General features: G+C 45.3%; 1 protein-coding gene across 1 annotated transcript in view; it reads left to right on the forward strand.

The window, feature by feature from the left end:
- The window catches only part of pkhd1l1.1 (PKHD1 like 1, tandem duplicate 1), a 43,608-nt gene extending 24,497 nt beyond the window's left edge, over window positions 1-19,111 (forward strand). The window contains exons 42-76 of the mRNA XM_061093395.1: window positions 847-1,003; window positions 1,086-1,242; window positions 2,211-2,420; window positions 3,140-3,269; window positions 4,270-4,511; window positions 5,229-5,365; window positions 5,472-6,501; window positions 7,389-7,580; window positions 7,680-7,831; window positions 7,909-8,068; window positions 8,831-9,002; window positions 9,352-9,440; window positions 9,619-9,782; window positions 10,341-10,470; window positions 10,585-10,703; window positions 10,830-10,959; window positions 11,376-11,549; window positions 11,644-11,747; window positions 12,001-12,127; window positions 12,229-12,350; window positions 12,430-12,520; window positions 12,624-12,772; window positions 13,595-13,717; window positions 13,797-13,908; window positions 14,132-14,248; window positions 14,339-14,504; window positions 15,284-15,516; window positions 16,110-16,274; window positions 16,376-16,533; window positions 16,818-16,953; window positions 17,154-17,492; window positions 17,621-17,772; window positions 17,868-18,011; window positions 18,187-18,340; window positions 18,858-19,111. Coding sequence (XP_060949378.1) covers window positions 847-1,003; window positions 1,086-1,242; window positions 2,211-2,420; window positions 3,140-3,269; window positions 4,270-4,511; window positions 5,229-5,365; window positions 5,472-6,501; window positions 7,389-7,580; window positions 7,680-7,831; window positions 7,909-8,068; window positions 8,831-9,002; window positions 9,352-9,440; window positions 9,619-9,782; window positions 10,341-10,470; window positions 10,585-10,703; window positions 10,830-10,959; window positions 11,376-11,549; window positions 11,644-11,747; window positions 12,001-12,127; window positions 12,229-12,350; window positions 12,430-12,520; window positions 12,624-12,772; window positions 13,595-13,717; window positions 13,797-13,908; window positions 14,132-14,248; window positions 14,339-14,504; window positions 15,284-15,516; window positions 16,110-16,274; window positions 16,376-16,533; window positions 16,818-16,953; window positions 17,154-17,492; window positions 17,621-17,772; window positions 17,868-18,011; window positions 18,187-18,340; window positions 18,858-19,111 — 6,391 coding nt within the window. The remainder of the gene's footprint in view (window positions 1-846; window positions 1,004-1,085; window positions 1,243-2,210; window positions 2,421-3,139; window positions 3,270-4,269; window positions 4,512-5,228; window positions 5,366-5,471; window positions 6,502-7,388; window positions 7,581-7,679; window positions 7,832-7,908; window positions 8,069-8,830; window positions 9,003-9,351; window positions 9,441-9,618; window positions 9,783-10,340; window positions 10,471-10,584; window positions 10,704-10,829; window positions 10,960-11,375; window positions 11,550-11,643; window positions 11,748-12,000; window positions 12,128-12,228; window positions 12,351-12,429; window positions 12,521-12,623; window positions 12,773-13,594; window positions 13,718-13,796; window positions 13,909-14,131; window positions 14,249-14,338; window positions 14,505-15,283; window positions 15,517-16,109; window positions 16,275-16,375; window positions 16,534-16,817; window positions 16,954-17,153; window positions 17,493-17,620; window positions 17,773-17,867; window positions 18,012-18,186; window positions 18,341-18,857) is intronic.

Below are 19,111 nucleotides of genomic sequence, written 5' to 3' on the forward strand. Positions count from 1 at the left end.
AATGAGCAACTCATAGAGTAAAATATAGGTGATAATGAAGTAAATACTGCAAACCTTATTTTGTGTGGTATATATTATTGTTATTTTATAGTAGGATATAGCATGTTTAATCAATCAATCTAATTTTATTTGTATATCCCATATTCACAAATCACAATTCGTCTCATAGGGCTTTAACATGGTGTCACATCCTCTGTCCTGAACCCTCAGCAAGAGTCAGGAAAAACTACTAAAAACCCTTTCATGTTAAAGAAAGGTATTATATAAAATAATATATCTAATGTGCTGTTCTCTTATTATTATGTGGTGTTTTATGATAACATAAAACTATAATGAACAACTCATATTGGAACATATAGGTGATAATGTAGTAAATACTGCAAACATTATTTTGTGCGATATATATATTATTGTAATTTTATAGTAGGATATTGTTAGTGAGGTATTATATAAAATAATATATCTAATGTGCTGTTCTCTTATTATTATGTGGTGTTTTATGGTAACATGTTTATAGGGTTATTCATCTATCTGTTGATATATTGATATTTAATTTGTCACGTTCCTTCATCTTACAGCACAAACGTGAATCTATAATGATCAACTCATATTGTAACATATAGGTGATAATGTAGTAAATACTGCAAACATTATTTTGTGTGGTATATATTATTGTTATTTTATAGTACGATATTGTATGTTACGGAAAGGTATTATATAAAATAATATATCTAATGTGCTGCTCTCTTATTATTATGTGGTGTTTTATGGTAACATGTTTATAGGGTTATTCATCTATCTGTTGATATATTGATATTTCATTTGTCACGTTCCTTCATCTCACAGCACAAACGTGAACGAAGTGAACGTGACCATCGCCGGCTCCGTGTGCGACGTCCGGTCCACGAACGTCACGCACATCGTCTGTGTGACCGGCGCCCAGCGGCAGTCGCAGGAAACCAAAGTCCGAGTCAGCGTCGGAGACCGAGGCATCGCCATGATGGTGAGAGATGAGGTCACATCCTGTCTGTCTCGTGTCCACATCAACAGCGTCTCTCATCCGGTGTTCGTCTCTCTCTCTTCAGGACGACGCAGACTTCTTCTACATCGACGTGTGGTCGTCCAGGTTCACGTGGGGGGGGCTGTCTCCCCCAGAGAGGGGCACGTTCGCCGTCATCACCAAAGGACAGACCATCCTCCTGGACGCCAGCACCCCCGTGCTGAAGATGCTTCTCATCAAAGGTCTTCACTTCTGTCATGGATTTGAAATAACAGACATAAATTATTTAAAATTGCTTTAATGTCAGATGTTTCTTCCTTTCTCATCTCAGAAGTGAAAATGGCTTTTTTTGGAGCATTTTCTGAATTCTGTCCATGGGATAATAAATAATATTATATACACAGACATGTATCTGCATAGATATATATAAAGACTAGATGTCTCGTCTGTGTTGCCGGCCAACGGAGCCGGACGTCCGGACATGGCGGCCATCTTGCCAGAGGCAGCTCGCTCACCCACAACATTGTGTTGGTAAATAACCATAACTTGCTCAATTTTCAACCGATTTTGAAACAGTCTGGTTTGTTATAAACCTCAGAGATCTAGTTATGACGCATAAATTATGACATTTTTTAGAAAATAACAAAATTATTCATAAGTATGCAGTGTCATATCTACATCTCTGACGTTTATAACAAACCAGACTGTTTCAAAATCGGTTGAAAATTGAGCAAGTTATGGTTATTTACCACCATAGATATATATGAAGACTAGATGTCTCGTTCGATGGAGCCGGACGTCACCACATGGCGGCCATCTTGCCAGAGGCTGCTCACTCACCCATAACATTGTCTTGGTAGTGGTAAATAACCATAACTTGCTCAATTTTCAACCGATTTTGAAACGGTCTGGTTTGTTATAAACGTCAGAGATGTAGATATGACACTGCATACATTATGAATAATTTTGTTATTTTCTAAAAAATTTAATAATTTATGCAGTGTCATAACTACATCTCTGACGTTGATAACAAACCAGACCGAGAGCGAGCAACCTCTGGCAAGATGGCCGCCATGTGGTGACGTCTGGCTCCGTTGAACGAGACATCTAGTCTTTATATATATCTATGTGTATCTGCTCCACACCAGACGCCACTCCTCCCTTGATGTCTCAGTGTTACTTGTCTGACTTGCTGATGCTTTGATCTCAGGAGGAACGTTGGTGTTTGACGAAGCCGACATCGAGCTGCAGGCGGAGAACATCCTCATCACCGAGGGCGGGCGCCTGCAGGTCGGAACGGAGGCGGAGCCTTTCCAGCATCAAGCCACCATCACGCTGCACGGGAACCAGCGCTCGCCTGAACTTCCTGTTTACGGAACCAAGACGCTGGCGGTCAGAGAGGGAGTGCTGGACCTCCATGGTACAAACACACACCGACCCATTAGAATCAGAATCAGAATCAGAAAGTATTTATTGCCAAGTAGGTTTACACCCACCTGGAATTTGCTCTGGTTATTGGTGCAAACAATGAACATAGAAACATAAAAACACAATAAATACACCACACATAAGAAAAACAATAGTAATAATAAAAAAACAATATATATTTACTCACTATTTACTTCTTATTTACTCACTTTTTCTAATATTTATACAAGGTAGCATTTATTTAGACATAAACATATCTATATAAAAATATATGAAAGATAAAAGCTATAAAAAGTGAAGTAAAAGGTGAAATGCACAATGCCCAATGCAAAAAGAAAAAATTAGTATTAAGTTCATTAGATATATGAACACCCAGCGTCTGGATTTTAATCAAAAATGAAAATGAAGCTCCAACTTTACATCATCTGCTGTTTCAAGATACAGACACACAAAACCGCACCACACATTAACGCACAATCATCGTCTCCCATAGATCCACAAATACAAACATTTAAACAAACTGGATGAGTTAGAATCCGTGACCCAAATACTCCAAAACCCCAGATTACATGTCACCGTGTCACGTAATGTTAAGATGAAGAAGTAATTTGAGTTGTGTGTCCTGCAGCAAAGTTATTACTGGTGACACCTCCACCCGCCCCCCCCCCACCCTCCCAGGAGCAAGTCATTGTTGACAACCTGTTTCTCCAGGTATCCCTGTTCCCGTCACCTGGACCCACTTGGCCCAGACGGCGACCAGCGGATCCAAGACGCTGACCCTGAAGAAGGAGGTGACCTGGAAGGCTGGAGCCAAGATCGTCATCGCGTCCACCGGAGACAGGTAGAGCCCCCCCCCCTCTCAAACACACACATGTACAAAGTAGAGTTGATCGTTGAATACAGCGACTTCAATTTAGGTCAAAACTGAGAGTTTCATGTTTTACTCCACATTAAAAAGATGTGTTCCCTTAGATGTGTGAGTTTTGGTGGGAAAACTAAATACATGCGCAGTAAAACAATCATCTTTATTAGCATTCATCCACCCATTAAAATATTTTCTTTGAAGACAATAAAGATTTGTGAAGAGCTGTGATATGTATCATATTTATTCATTAAATCATTTACATCTCTCTCACAGCAATGTTGTGCAATAGTAGTAGACTTGACGTTGGCTAATTATTAATTATCATGAATTTTGATTAAAATAATAAAAATTATTTATTAAAAATAATTAAAAATGATAAGGTTATCAATTAAGAATAGTAAAATAATTAATGACAACAATAAAATTATCAATTAAGAATGATACAATCTGTAATTATTACCTATCGTAGCGGGGCACCACCCTGGTTACAGGGACCAACGAGTCAAACTATAAATATCAGTCTCAGTTGATACATGTTAAATTAATAATCTCAATAGTTAATATTAATGATTATATAATTAACAATGAAGGGTTTTAAGTTCAAGCACAGGCTATCATAATCCAGCTGTATTCACATACATATGCACAAATAATCACAGAATACAGATACTTTAATTACAAAATGATTTATTAAAAAGGGGAAATAAAGTTAATGTTATTCAATGATTCTTCATTTAAACAAACTCCAATATTTCAAAGATAACAACAGCAGCAGCACTTATCACAATTTAGAACACACGCCGCCGCTTGTAGGTCTTGTGGAAAGAAAAGTGTCTGAGTGGAACTCGGCCCGCGAGTGAACTTCCTGTTTCGAACTTTCAAGTTAAAATAACAAAAAGGTCCTATCAAAATAAAACGTCGACTGAAGATAAAAGTAGTACATTTGAATCCATCGTGGTTTACTTTGTGTTTCCAGACACAGTCAGAGAGAGAACGAGGTGAGACTCATCGCCTCTGTGTCCTCTGACCTGAAGACTCTGACCCTCACCGAGCCGCTGAAGTTCACTCACCTCGGGGTGAGCGTCACGCTGCCGGACGGCACGGTGTTCGAGGGCCGGGCCGAGGTGGGTCTGCTCAGCAGGAACGTGGTGGTCCGGGGGGCCGAACACGAGGAGTGGAAGGACAAGATCGAAGCCTGTCCTGACGGCTTCAACACAGGTGCTGGGTTTATTTTTAAATGCTATCACATTGAATTTCACATTAAATGAGACTAAATGTTTTTCACTGTAACTTTCACAATATTTTCCAGTTAGAATCACTTTTTCCGTGGTGTTAACATCAATGATTTATCAATAGCAAATCAAATAGTTGCATTTTTACTGGAACCAGAAAATAGCGTCTGAAGAAATTGACTTAAAGTGGACATATTATGCCCATTTTACCGCAGTTGATATGGTTCCTTGGGGTCTTAATGAAATGTCTGTAACTTATTTGGTCAAAATACCTCAAGGATCATTTAAAACAGGCCTCCTCAGATTGACCAGTTTTGAGTGCCCGGCTCGCCGGCTAGCGTTAGCTCGCGTAGTAACCGGGCTGGAGGAGCCGGGCCGTGTAGCGAGACTATGACCGCGGCTCGGGTCGTAATCCAATTCAACGCCCTCTAGGGTTTCGTTTCTGACATAGACGAACCACAAAAAATCGCGGGAGTTGTTTTTTTCCAGAGCTTTTGGGACGGTAGACATGCCAGATACCCCAATTAACGTGTAGAAGCTCTACAAAAGTGTTTTTTTCATAATATGTCCCCTTTAAGAATAAAAACTCGATCTACAATGTGCAGTTTAACAAGCTGATCATGTGTCGTCGGCATGTCTGTGGGAACTAATCAGGCTGAAGAAGGTTTGTGGTCTGAAGAGTTTCTCTCTGGTTGTGCTTCAGGTGAGTTTGCGACTCAAACCTGTTTCCAAGGCCGGTTTGGAGAGGAGGTCGGCAGCGATCAGTTCGGAGGCTGCATCATGTTCCACGCACCCAGACCCAATGAGAACCTCGTAATCGGCCGACTCGAACATATTGAGGTGAAATGTCTTGCCTACTTAAAAAATACTTTCACTCTCATTGTTTCCCTTTTGTCTCAACTTGTTTCCCTTTCAAACGTTAACATTTGAAGTTCTCGTCCCACAGATCTACAACGCCGGCCAGGCCTTCAGGCTCGGCCGCTATCCCGTCCACTGGCACCTGATGGGAAACGTGGACTACAAGTCGTACGTGAGGGGCTGTGCGATCCATCAGACGTACAACCGAGCCGTCACCATCCACAACACGCACCGGCTGCTGGTGGAGCGCAACGTCATCTACGACATCATGGGGGGGGCCTTCTTCATCGAGGACGGCATCGAGACGGAGAACATCCTGCAGTACAACCTGGCCGTGTTCGTGAAGCAGAGCACCAGCCTGCTGAATGACGACGTCACCCCGGCCGCCTACTGGGTCACCAACCCCAACAACATCGTCCGGCACAACGCGGCTGCCGGCGGGACCCACTTCGGGTTCTGGTACCGGATGCACACCCACCCCGACGGCCCGTCCTACGACTCAAACATCTGCCAGAAGAAGGTTCCTCTCGGCGAGTTCTTCAACAACACCGTGCACTCGCAGGGCTGGTTCGGCATCTGGATCTTCGCCGACTACTTCCCCATGAAGGGGGGCGGCTGCCGCTCCAAGACCCCCGAACCTGCAGTCTTCAAGTCCCTCACCACCTGGAACTGCGAGAAGGGGGCCGAGTGGGTCAACGTGGGCGCCGTGCAGTTCTGGGACTTCCTCATGGTGAACAACGAGAAGGCCGGCATCGAAGCCAAGCGCATCATTCCAGGGATGGTGTCTGGGTTCGGAGAGGACGGGGGGGCCACGGTGTCCAACAGCACCATCGTGGGCCACGTGGATGAGCTCGGACTGGGAAGCGATTACTGCTCGGGCCGAGGTGTCATCCCCCCCTTCGACGACGGCATGAGTGTCCTCAACACCAAGTTCATCAACTTCGACCGCAGCTCCTGTGCCGCCATCGGAGTGACCTCCATCGACGGGACGTGTGTGGACGGCTGCGGCGGCTGGAGGGTCCAGTTCGCAGGCATCGGATTTTTTAACTCCCCCAACAAGGGGAGGTTCAGGTGGGAGCACGAGGTTCAGCTGCAGGACACGGACGGATCCCTCACAGGTACGGATCTGTTCCTCCACAGCTCACATGCTGCTGAGTCCACTCACACTGTTCTTATATATAAACTTTAATACAGGCTCAAGGCCCAAAGAGAAAAACAACAACAATACATACAATCAATACATTACATAAAAAATATACAGGGAAAGAAGGGCTAAAAAAGGCACTCATGCCAGTGTTCCCAGATCTTGGATGTGTATTTGACAGAGCTGCGGCCAGGGTCGGTCATAAGATCAATTGTTAGATTTGTCGAGCGCTCCAGCCGACTCATAAACTTAAAAGTTAGGTTCCTCAGCAAGGCCATGAAGGTGGTTCGACCCACATTACAAAACAACTCACTGGCTCTAGTACTCCTGGGTTTCTTCAGGAGTATCCTGAGACATTACAGGCTACTTTCAACCTACCTATCCTGTTATTTCTCTTCACTTCTCCACTGAGGCAGAGTGGAGTAAACACAGGAAGTACAAACAATGAACCACGAATAAGTGGGATATTATTTATAAATATTTACTTATATTTAATGTTTAAAAAAACTGCAGATATTCCCTTTGGAAGTATATAATGCATGACATAGTGCACACACAGACACTGGGACCCTGGCTTCAGCACTACTGTCTACCTTTATGATTCACATGAAGTAAATCACATGAATGGAACTCTGTGTGAAGGTTGTAGCTCTGTGGTCAAAGTGTGTCGTTGCTCTGTCAGTGTGTAGATGAGCAAAGAAAGGTCTTTACATCGTAATAAAACCCGTCCACTGTTGTGTCTCTAGACAAAAGCTCCATTCACAAGCTATCTTTCAAAGATTTCTGGTCTTCATTCATTATCTCGACTCGGGCTCCAGGCGTCCTCACTAAACTCCCGTCCCCGACACTCGTCTCTTTCAGGAACCATGGACCAGACAGTGGTTCCCATGAGCGGCTTGCTGGACCCCGCCCACTGCTCCCAGAGCGCCGAGTGGAGCCTGGGTTTCCCCGGCGCCGTGTGCGACCCCAGCGTCCACTTCCACCGCCTGGCGTTCAACAACCCCACGCCCAGCTCGCTGAAGGCCAAGGACGCCGTCTTCACCAACTCCCACGGTATTAAAACACACAGTAACTTACCACACCTGTTGTCTTGGTCGACCCCTGCTGGTGATTTGTGGGAACTGCAGTAAATACTTGTGCTCACTATCACAGGCACCAGTTACGTCCCCTACAAGAAGAAGAGGATGACTCATAAGCTGGGCTGGATGGCTATGCTGCCCTCCAAGGAAACGTACAACTTCTTCTTCGATAACATGGATCAACTCACCAACATCACGTATCAGTCCAAGTTCTACGGCTTCAAGGTGAAGACACACGTCCGAGTTCTGTTCATGCATCACCACGTTCTGCCGACTCACTCTCACGTGTCTTCTCCCCACAGTCGGATCAATATCTGATCATCAACCACAACTTCACCCAGAGTCCGGACAGCTTCCACATCATCGACCGGAGGAACGGGTCCGCGGCGCCGCTGAGCTTCAGCAACAACGACAACGGAGACTGGTACTTCGACGACAGCTCCAACAACCTCTACTACATGGGTCAGACACACGTTCATAATCTGTTGATCATCCATCCATCATGTAACACTTTTATCAGATCAGATTATTCACTGATTCACTTCTTTGCGTTTTTTTCTCATGTTTTACATCAAAGTGAAACTCTTCGGGCTTCCTGACATTTCATAGATAATTAAATAATTAGTTTCATCCCTTTAAAGATGATCAGTGTCTTTATTTCAGATGAAGTTATCGTCTATTTCGGGCAGCCGAGAGGTGTCGATGATGGTGAAGTTGATGTTGAAGGAAGAATTCTCCGCGGACCCAAAACTTGCTTGTATAGTTTAAAGTTTATTACACAAAAGTCTTACAGGTCAGGACGGACTCTCGAGATCCGGAGACATCCACACGCCAATAGTGGAAGCCCGCCTTTGCAGGAGTCGAGGAAACATTATATAGAGAGGTTGAGACCCAAGGCAAAACAACATCCCAAATCTCGTGGTTCAGCCGGACACAACTGCATATGTCCAAGCATATAATGTGAATGAAATGATGTATCCATAAAAACATGCCTCGTGAAGAAAGACAAAGACCCATGTTCTATGCTTATCCATTAACAGGTCAGAGATCATTCCCTAGGGGAGAGAACTAACTAAAAATATAATGAGGAATTACTGAGAAGCTAAAGATGAGGGCTGTATACTTAAACATGTGATTCTGGTTCATACCCAGGTTACAGGGATCTATTTAGCTGAATTTACCACAAAGTTTTGATGTTCATTCATCGTTGTTCTGTTCCCTCAGTGTCCGGGAAGACGAGCGCCCGCCGGCGTCGTGCCAGCGCTGACCCCTCCATGCGTGATGTGGCGGTCAACTTCGCCGTCTTCCGCTGCTTCTACCCCAACTGCATCCCCCCGACCCCCCCGCCTCCAGCCACACTAGCCCCCCTGCCCACCGGCCGGCCGGACGACTTCATGTATGTTTAACCCCCGACGGAAACTAGTGAATCACCAACTAAAGTCTGAGAGCGCCCAACGAACATATTTTGTTGAACTTGTAGCTTGTAGAAGAGTCTCTTATTTTCTGTCCCTTGATAGAGTTCAGTACTTCATTAAGATTTAAGAGATTTAACCTGTTTCCATTACAAATATTTAGACTCCTGGACGATAATATAGTCACAAAAAATCACTATAACTGTCAGATCAGTGTTGATTTGAAGCTGTTTGCTGCTGGATGTAATAACAGTTCTTTCCCTGAACATGTTGACAGTGGTTTGGTCTTTGTTGTGTTACATGTTCTCTCTCTCTGTGTGTGTTTCCATCCAGTCTGTGGTCCAAAGCCTCCTTCTGGTCAACTTCAGCTGAAAATAACTTCACTGCACCAGCAGATGGCGCTGATGTGGTCATCCCAGCAGGTAAATGTATATCTGGAGGAAAAGAGATTTCATTTATTGTCAGAATTTCCTTCCCGGGACAATTGACCTTTAACCACACTTTCAGTCATGTCCGGTGACATGTTGGATCAGTCAGTGACAGAGACTCTTTGACATAAGTCTGTTTGAGACTCTCATGCTCGTAATGTCGACTCCACAGGGAAGTGGGTGGTCCTGGACAGCAACACTCCCAAACTCAACAAGCTGACGGTCATCGGGGTTCTGGAGATCCCCGACAGCTTCAACAGCTCGTCCAGCAGAACAGCTCGATCTGCACCGGTGTTCAGCAGCGTGGTGATCGACGCCGTCTACATCTCCATCCAGGTCCGTGCAGTCCAGGATCTCTCTCTTCACTTTATCACTTTAACATATATCTTGTTTGGCGTCAATCAGGTGGTTTCAGATGTTATGTCTGACCTTACATTGCAGTTATAGTCCTAGACATGCTATGTTTACTTTGTCTATATTAATCAGTGACTGTTGTTATCATCTAATTATCAATTTAGTCATTTTCATACAAAAATCCTGAACATTCCCTGGTGACAACACAACAGTCCTTTGAATTAATTTAGGTTTTAGACACAACAACCAAATCGGCATCATTAAATAGTCCTTCAACATTTCACAGATCAAATAATAAATCAGAAGTTTCATCGATTTAGCTTCTTGTAGACCTGGATGGTGCAAATGCAACAAGAAAATAGAAAACTAAAGGAGAATAAATAACCTAATGTGCAAGTTCCTGAAGGCCTTAATGTTCCAGAACAAGTAACAAGTTCACCATGACCTAGAGGGAAAGGAAGACAGCGCCACCTATAGAAAATCCAGCAGTAGGTGCAGTTTAGAAACGTGTGTTCATCGAGGTGACGTCTGCTGTTTCAGGGCGGACGGCTGATCGCCGGCTGGGATGACAAACCGTTCCGAGGGGAGCTGCTCATCAAGCTGAGAGGGAACCACCGCACTCCAGACTGGCCTCTGCCCAACGGACCCAACCAGGGGTCAAAGGTCCTGGGTGAGGGTCAACTTCTCACCTGAACCAACAGAGACCATGCTTCTCTCCTGTCACAGAAACTCTGATCGAGCTTTGTTAAACTGAAACGAGCTGACTGTGTTTCTCCTACATCAGGTGTGTTTGGAACCCTGGAGCTTTATGGACAACCTCATAATGTCTACCACACGAAGCTCGCTGCCACGGCGTCGGCTGGATCCAACACGCTGACGCTGGCAAAGTCCGTCGACTGGCAGGTCGGTTTCCTGTTCTCTGTGTCGTGTGTTGAAATGTGAAAGAACCTAAAGCCAATGGAATCACAGTTTCATCGCTTGTCAATGAGTTGATTTTGTTCCCACGTGTCCCTCGGTGTTCGCCTGCAGGTCGGAGACGAGGTTCTCATCTCCACCAGCAGCTACAGCGCCTGGGAGACGGAGAAACGCCACATCGGCGCCGTGTCGGCCGATGGACTCACCCTGACCCTGAACAGCTCTCTGACCCACACTCACATCGGTCAGCTCAGAGTCTCTCTCCTTTACATTTGAATTCATTTACATGTCTGTGGTGGTTAACTAATGTGTTCCAATTAAGGACAATAGACTAAAAATAGACTAAACTTTATTGAAAAATAGTAAAACCAAGAAAAGGTCAAATGGAAACATCTGACAACATACAAATACCAAACCAGTAGCAGAGCAGTACAGAGATCTGTTCATTTTAATAAATCTTATTTACCTGCATTCACACATTTCGCTGCCTCCATATTTCCACTTCATCAACAATCAACAACATCTCTGAAAATGTCCCTCTGACTCTGAGGGGTCTGATTTTATAGATCTTTATTTTGTACCAGATCTTATTGAAACAAGCTGAACAGTTTTCAGAGCCGGTCTCAGAACTGACTCTGTATCTGTCCATCTGTTCATCAGGTGAGACTCACTCGGTCTCAGGAACTTCTCGCTCCTACACGCTGGCTGCTGACGTCGGCCTCCTGACCAGAAACATCAAGATCGTGGGTCAGGAGTACCCGGACATGATGAAGGACTCGTTCGGAGCCAGACTGCTGGTTGGGACCTACTCCTGGGCTGGAATCGACTATAAAGGTCTGTAAAAACCTTGATAGATTATATATATATATATATACTTGTTTTTTCTAATCTTCTTAAACACATCATTTATATTTTTTTCTCCCTGAAGGCAAAGCTCAGATCAGGAATGTAGAGTTCCACCGCTCGGGTCAGGAAGGCTGGATCGACTTCACCGACCCTCGCTACTCTGTGTCCTTCCTGAACCTGGGGAAGGTAGAGCAACACACACACACACACACACACACACACACACACACACACACACACACACACACACACACACACACTGTTCAAACAGCAGAGTTTACAGTAGATAAAATGTATGAAAAACAAATGTTTATAATACAGGATTTCACAGCTTGTTAAGCTTCATGAGACAAATTGGAATTTATGATCATGGGCTGAACAAATAAAATGTGATTGATTGATATTAAAAAACGTCTGTTGTGTCTGTCTGTGTTTAAAGGTTACAGGAAACGAGTCGTACATTCAGGGTTGTGCGTTCCACGACGGCTTCTCTCCGGCCATCGGAGTCTTCGGGACAGAAGAGATGAACGTTGACGAAAACATCATCCACCACACAGTCGGAGAAGGTGAGTGTTATTACCCGTTTATTAACAAAATACAGATCATAGCACCTGCGCTCAACGTAGGAGCTTTTTAAACATGTCGTACAACACGCGTGTGTTTGCAGGGATCAGAATCTGGGGCGATAAGATAAGAGTGAGGAGGAACCTGGTGACCATGTCGCTGTGGCCCGGCTCCTACCAGGGCCGAGAGGAGCCCTTCAACTACGAGTGGAGCGCCGCCATCGAGGTCCGTCTCCTCAACAAACCGGAACAAACCCGTCAAAGTGTTTTCCTGCTGTTGTGACCGGGTCTGTCTCTTCTCGCAGGTCAACAAGGGGACGAACGTGGTGCTGCAGCACAACATCGTGGCGGGTTACGAGCGGGTGGCGTATCGCATCGACGGGGAACCGTGTCCAGGTAACTGCTCACTGAGGATTCAGATGCTAGCTGCTTAAATTCAGCTTATTGTCAACCATCTGTTCCTGCAATTTGTGAGAGATTTCCTGCTTCTCTTTTGCAGGAAGCGTGAACGACAACGAGAAGTGGCTTCACAACGAGGCTCACGGCGGTTTGTACGGAGTTTATCTGAACAAAGACGGTCTGCCCGGCTGCAGCTTCATCCAGGGCTTCTTCATCTGGAGGAGCTACGACTACGCCATCTACTTCCAGGTTGGAACCACGAGCTTCTGACTCCTACTGGGGTTCATGTGTCCAGAGTAGGGTTGCAAAGGGGTGGAAAGTTTCCGGTAAATTTCCTGAAACCTTCCGGAAACTTTCCATGGGAAGGTTAGCTCGGGAATTTTGGGAATTTTGAAAAAATAAAAAAATACGCAAATTAACCGCCGAGCAATAAAAAACATCATTCAAAACACTATTTTAAAGATGGATGGAATGCAGCACACACTGCATGTTGAGTTTCAACCCTCCACTGTGCATTCTTCCATCACATGCACAGATAATTCCCAGCATCCTTCACTCTAGGGCAGGGCTACTGAGGCATTTCACCCCATCCAATGTAGAAGGAAAGGCTGTGTACATTTGTAAATACTGTGCAAAGACCTATGTTAAGAATGACACAACGATGCAGAAGCATATAGTCAAGTGCCCAAAGTTTCCTCAGGGCTCAAATCAGCCTATGACACAACAAAATGTTTATATTTATGTCTGTATATGACAAGGTAAATACAGTTAGTGTAAATTACCCACAACATTTCCCGTTTATTCCCGTTAATTCCCGTATATTCCCGTTTATTCCCGTTAATTCCCGTATATTCCCGTTAATTCCCTTTAATTCCCATGGAAAGTTTCCAACTTTGAATATTCCCGGAATTTTGCAACCCTAGTCCAGAGACTTGATTTCAAGAGGAAGAGGATAAAGAAAAAGCTGAATAACCCATAAATCATTGATTTACTGCTTTTATATATAAAACAAAAGCGCTAATCTATTCTACATGATCAAGACGTCTTTCTTGCTCCCTCTCTTCCTCACAGACCATCATGAACATCGTTATTTCCGACGTGACCCTGGTGGACAACGGGATGGGCGTCTTCGGGATCATCTTTGCTCCTCCCTCCCTCAGCCACGCGTACGCCGATAAAACGGCTCAACTCCAGGTGAGTTTCTTTTTCTGCATCATTTGAAAGATTTGTTGTGTCAAACCTACGAATTCCTCATGTTCCTGTTTCTTCTCAGAGCGCCCTGATTGTCGGGAGCAGCCCGAACTTCAACTGCTCGGACACGTTGCCCAGCGGTGACTACAACACCGTCAACAGTGGTTCCCATCGGGCGCCCCGGCCTCTAAAGGGTGAAGCATGACTCCCTGATTCTGACAGAACACTAAACTGTGATCTCCATGCTTCGATTTAAGGATGTGCCTGGAGAAACATATACGAAAGGTTTCCTCGGGCGTTGAAAAGTCTTAAATGTTTTTGGCTTTACATGAAGAAGATAAGATAAGTTTAGAAACTACCAGTAAATCTTCCTCATGTAGAAACATCATCTTCTTCTACCTCCATGACTCTGCACAGGTGGAAGATCTGGAGTCTGTTGGCCAACGTTTGCATCTAAACACAACACAGCTCCAATGAAGCCGCACAACAAGAACAATAACTACAACGCCATCAAAGGCCTGATGACGGTCAAAGGTTCGCTGTCGTTTTTTTTAAAATGATTCGTGTGAGACGTCGCCTGCTGCTGCGTGGATCTCTTCATGCGTCTGTTCTCTCTCCTCTCAGACACGATGTTTGTCAACTTCCGAAACGTCTGCTCCGGCGAGACCAACTTCATGTTCATGACCAGCCCGAAGAGCGAGGACCTGCAGCACCCGGTGCAGGTGTCCGGCCTCCAGATGGTCGACAGCACGGAGAACGCCAAGGTCTTCATCCACAGGGCGGATGTCGGGTACGTGCACCAACAGATTCAAACTTAGAAAAATGAAATAAAAAAATCAATCAATCAATCAATCAAATTTTATTTGTATAGCCCACATTCACAAATAACAATTCGTCTCATAGGGCTTTAACATTGTGAGACATCCTCTGCCCTTAACCCTCAACAAGAGTCAGGAAAAACTACTAAAAACCCTTTTAACAGGTAAAAATATGTAGAAACCTCAGAGAGACACATGTGAGGATCCGTCTCCCAGGACGGACACAAGTGCAATAGATGTCAAGTGTAGGAAAACATCATCGGGATAAAAGATTTTTAGCAGCATCGATGAGGGTAAACATTTTTGAAGGATAACTTCAATACTATATGTCCAGTAGTCCTGCTGCAATCATAGTCTCTTTGACATGATATCTCTTTAAATTTGGTAAAAATGTTCAGTTTGACTCACACATTAACTGATTAGATTTGGGGGGGTCAAAGGTTGAATTTATGTTCCTGGAGGGACTGGAAACCACAGGGCAATATTTCAAAAATTATATTTCTATTTTAAAATGCAGACAATATGAACAAAAAATATTTATGTTCCCTGTTGCTACATTAATATGTGATTTAACCTCATGAACACATTTGAACAAACGATTACACACATCACAAGTCTGTGACAGAGAATCTGATCTTGACTGTGTGTGTGTGTGTGTGTGTGTGTGTGTGTGTGTGTGTGTGTGTGTGTGTGTGTGTGTGTGTGTGTGTGTGTGTGTGTCTGTGTGTGTGTGTGTGTGTCTGTGCCTCAGTAAAGTGAACCCCTCTGACTGTGTGGACATGGAGTGCGATGCCAAGAAGAAGAGCATGCTGAAGGACCTGGACGGCTCCTTCCTGGGGAAGGTGGGGGCCGTGGTGCCTCACTCCGAGTTTGCGTGGGGGGGGGATCCCCGAAGAGGACTGGGCGACTACCGCATCCCCAAAGTCATGCTCACTAACCCGGACGGCAGCCGCATCCCCGTGAACCAGATCGCTCCCAACAAAGGTGACAGGAAACGAATGCAGATCTAAGTTCTTCAGAATCAGAATTCTTTTTATTTGCCAAGTATATTTGCACATACAAGAAATTGCCTTGGTGTGGTTGGTGCACTGTACATAAAACAACACTCAGACATTAAACAACAATATAAATATAAAACAACAATATAAACAGTAAGAGAGCTATGGGCAGGTGCAGTGCTAAGGTGCAGAGATTTTCTGGAATAGGTGGTAACCGGGACTTAAAAACAAAAGAAGTTGATGAATGTTCAGAGACTTGAGATGTCTCTCTCTCCTCGACCCCCCTTCGAAGCATGTTGGACACGTGTAGATGTGACCATGTGTCCATTGTACACTTGTCTGGTGTTCTTTTCAAGGATTGAATCATCTGAACAAGTTCAACCTGTAGAGTCCACACAAATATTCATTTACGAGGAAAACAGCTGTGTGTGTGTGTGTGTGTGTGTCGTTGTGTGTAAAAGATGTTGTAACTCTGGTGAGTTGTCAACTTAGCTTATTCTAATAATTATTCTAGACATCAGCCACGAAGAGAAAATAAGTTTGAAAATAATCCAAATGCTGTGTTTTACTTGTCGTCAGGTGTAATCCGGAAAGACTGCGAGTACATGAGCACGTGGCAGAGCTACAAGTGCTCGGGGCTGAACTACAGGATGCTGGCGATCGAGAGTCTGGACGCCGACACAGAGACCAGACGTCTGTCCCCCGTGGCCGTGCTGGGAGACGGATACCTGGATCTCCTCAACGGTCGGGACTGAAGCTCGGTGGTCTTCGTGAAATCAGTGAGAGGTAACGTGGAGAATGTGTCTCACGTTCAGTTGTGTGTCTCTGTGTGTCTTTGCGTGCAGGCCCTCAGGATCAGGGGTGGTGTTCCGGCTACACCTGCCAGAAGAGGGTGTCTCTCTTCCACAGCATCGTGGCCACGGGTCACTCCTTCGACGTCTTCTTCTCCAGCGTCAGCCCCCAGAAGCTCCGCCTCATGATGCTCAACGCTGACCCCACCGAGGTCAGAGGGCACGGCTTCAAATATCACCTCTAATGAACTCCTATTTATCTGTTGGCTGATAAAAAATAATCTGATATGAGCCTTTCACTGACATGTTGGTGTCAATGCTTGTGTCTGCAGATATCAGGGATTTTAAACTCCCTGATATCTGAATCCTCATTGGTCCCAAAATGTCAAAATCGGTTTATTTTCAGATTCAGTCAAATAGTCTTTTTCATTCGTATATTTCTGCAGCTCCTCCCGTCAGTTTCTCTCCAACACCTTTTGTTCTTCACTCTGTGCAGAGCGTCCTGGTGTCAGTCTTCTACTCCAACCCTCAGCGGTTGGATGTGTACGTCGACAACCAGCTCCATCCTCCGACTAACGCCAAGTGGAACTCTGATAAGACGGACTACACCCTGATGAAGCCCGTCTCCGCAGGTACCAGCTGCTCACGCACAGATAACGGGACTGAATCATTCAGGAACCAGTCCAGGAACTGTCATTTCATTGTTTTCTTATTTGTGTGATTACAAACACACAACACAAAGTGATCTCAGACTTTAGGGCGTGTCTGGGTGTATGAACCTTTACAACATTTGACCTGTGATCATATATCCTGTCTGACTTCATCTCTTCAGGTCAGTACGTCCCTCAGCTCAACGCCACCGAAGGCTCCAACTTCTTTGACACAGAGTACAAGATGCTGAAGGTTCTCCTGAGAGGCTCCAAGCCGGCGGAGATCCGAACGTCCCCGGTTCTCTTCCTCTCCTTCGACATGCCGGCCGTGACCGACGACGAGTTCTTCGGAGAGAACCTGATCCAGAACCTGGCCACCTTCCTCAAGGTTCCTGCAAACATGATCCGGATCACAAACATCATCCGAGAGGACGGCCGGCGCAGGAAGAGGTCGACGGGCATGAAGGTGGAGGTGGAGATCCAGAAACCTCCTGTCCAGCAAACCAGCAACACCACCAACGGTTCGGTTACAGACGGTTTCAACATGTGACCCCCAGTGAAGATTTAAACATTACAATCTAAGTTGGCTTCACTTATCTGACATGAAGTCTCTCACACGTGCTTCTCTCCTCTGTCTGTGTCGTCTCAGATGATGCCGACTTCGAGCTGTTGAAGAACATCGCCGATGATCTCGGCCAAGCCGCAGTTTCCGGAAACCTCAGTCGCTCCATCGGCTTTAACGTCTCCTCCCTGGGCGTCGTCGCGCCTCCCCCCCCATCATCCGACCCCGAGTGGAACAAGGTGAAGCTCCAGTGACAAAACCACGGTGACAAACATCTCTGTTTTGGATTTAAACGTCTGCTCACTGCTGCGTTTTCTGCTCTAAATCCCAGGAGGCCACGGCGGAGGTGACGAGGGAGGAGCCTGTGGTGAGCTACGTGTCCAGCGTGGACGACCTGCTCCTGATGATGACCCCCATCGCCGGGCAGTTTGTGGGTCCTCTGCTGCAGCAGCCCAGTCTGATGGCCGTGGACGAGACGGTGAGGAGCCGAGACCTCGATCTCACCGAGCAGCTGCTGATCAATCTGATGTTACTGAGCTCTATTCTTCATTTGGAGCCTTTTAATCTTAAATGAAGCTTTTCACATTTATATTTATCCCATGTTCAACCTCCTGTTAAACCTTGTGAGTCCTGACGTGTGTTGTCGTCTCCAGGGAAACTGTATCTCAGTGGGCGTGACGAGTCTCACCGTCACCGCCAGTCTGAAGGACGCAGCTGGAAACCCGGTGGACGGACTCGAAGGGAACTTCACCATCAGGTTCAGCTCCTGCTGGGCCAACTTCACCGACCTGGCCATCGTCAACAGTGGTGCGTTCACACCCGCATGTTTAAAAAATGTTCTTAACACTTGTTTGTCTATTTAAGTTTTGCTTTGTTTAAACAGGTTTTAAAAGTCTCTCTGAATTTATAATATAAACACATAAAAAGTCTTGATGCAGAAACAGGTCTGAGGGTTGGATTCAGGTCATTAAAGGCGGCGCTCACTTAAGTGATTAGTTACTTTCACTATTTCTTAATATCAGTCATCTGCTGAACAATTAATCGGTTAATCACTTAAATAACTGGCAGATTGGTCAATAATAAACATATCTGTTGGTTTCAAAATTCAAATGTTTACACAGTAAAATACTTTGTTAAAAAAATCTTTGAATAATCAGGAAAGACAAATAGTTTTTGAATACATGAAGCAGATCGTGACTTAGATATTAATCTAACTTCTCAGCCTAACTTTATAAGTTGGAGCAGAAAAATCTCACCTCATGATTGTTTGACAATTTGTTTACAATTGAAACATCACCATCTCTTCTCTCCCCCCCCCTTGCAGGCGAGAACCTGACGATGGTCTTCACCCTGAAGGAGTGGGGCGCCCAGTCACGTTCCTTCACTGTCAAAGACACGCCCACCACTCAGCCCCCGACGACCGGCAGCAACGTCACGGTAACGGCCGTCCAGCCCACCACCGACGGCAGCATCTTCGGCTCCGGGAACGCCATCAGCCCGAGCCAGCTGTGCGTGCTCAGCATCATCTACGCCGCGGCGTGCTGCCCCTACGGGACGCCAATATGTCCTCTGCTTTAA

This window comes from Limanda limanda, chromosome 19 (genome assembly GCF_963576545.1).
Source record: "Limanda limanda chromosome 19, fLimLim1.1, whole genome shotgun sequence".
NCBI lineage: Eukaryota > Metazoa > Chordata > Actinopteri > Pleuronectiformes > Pleuronectidae > Limanda > Limanda limanda.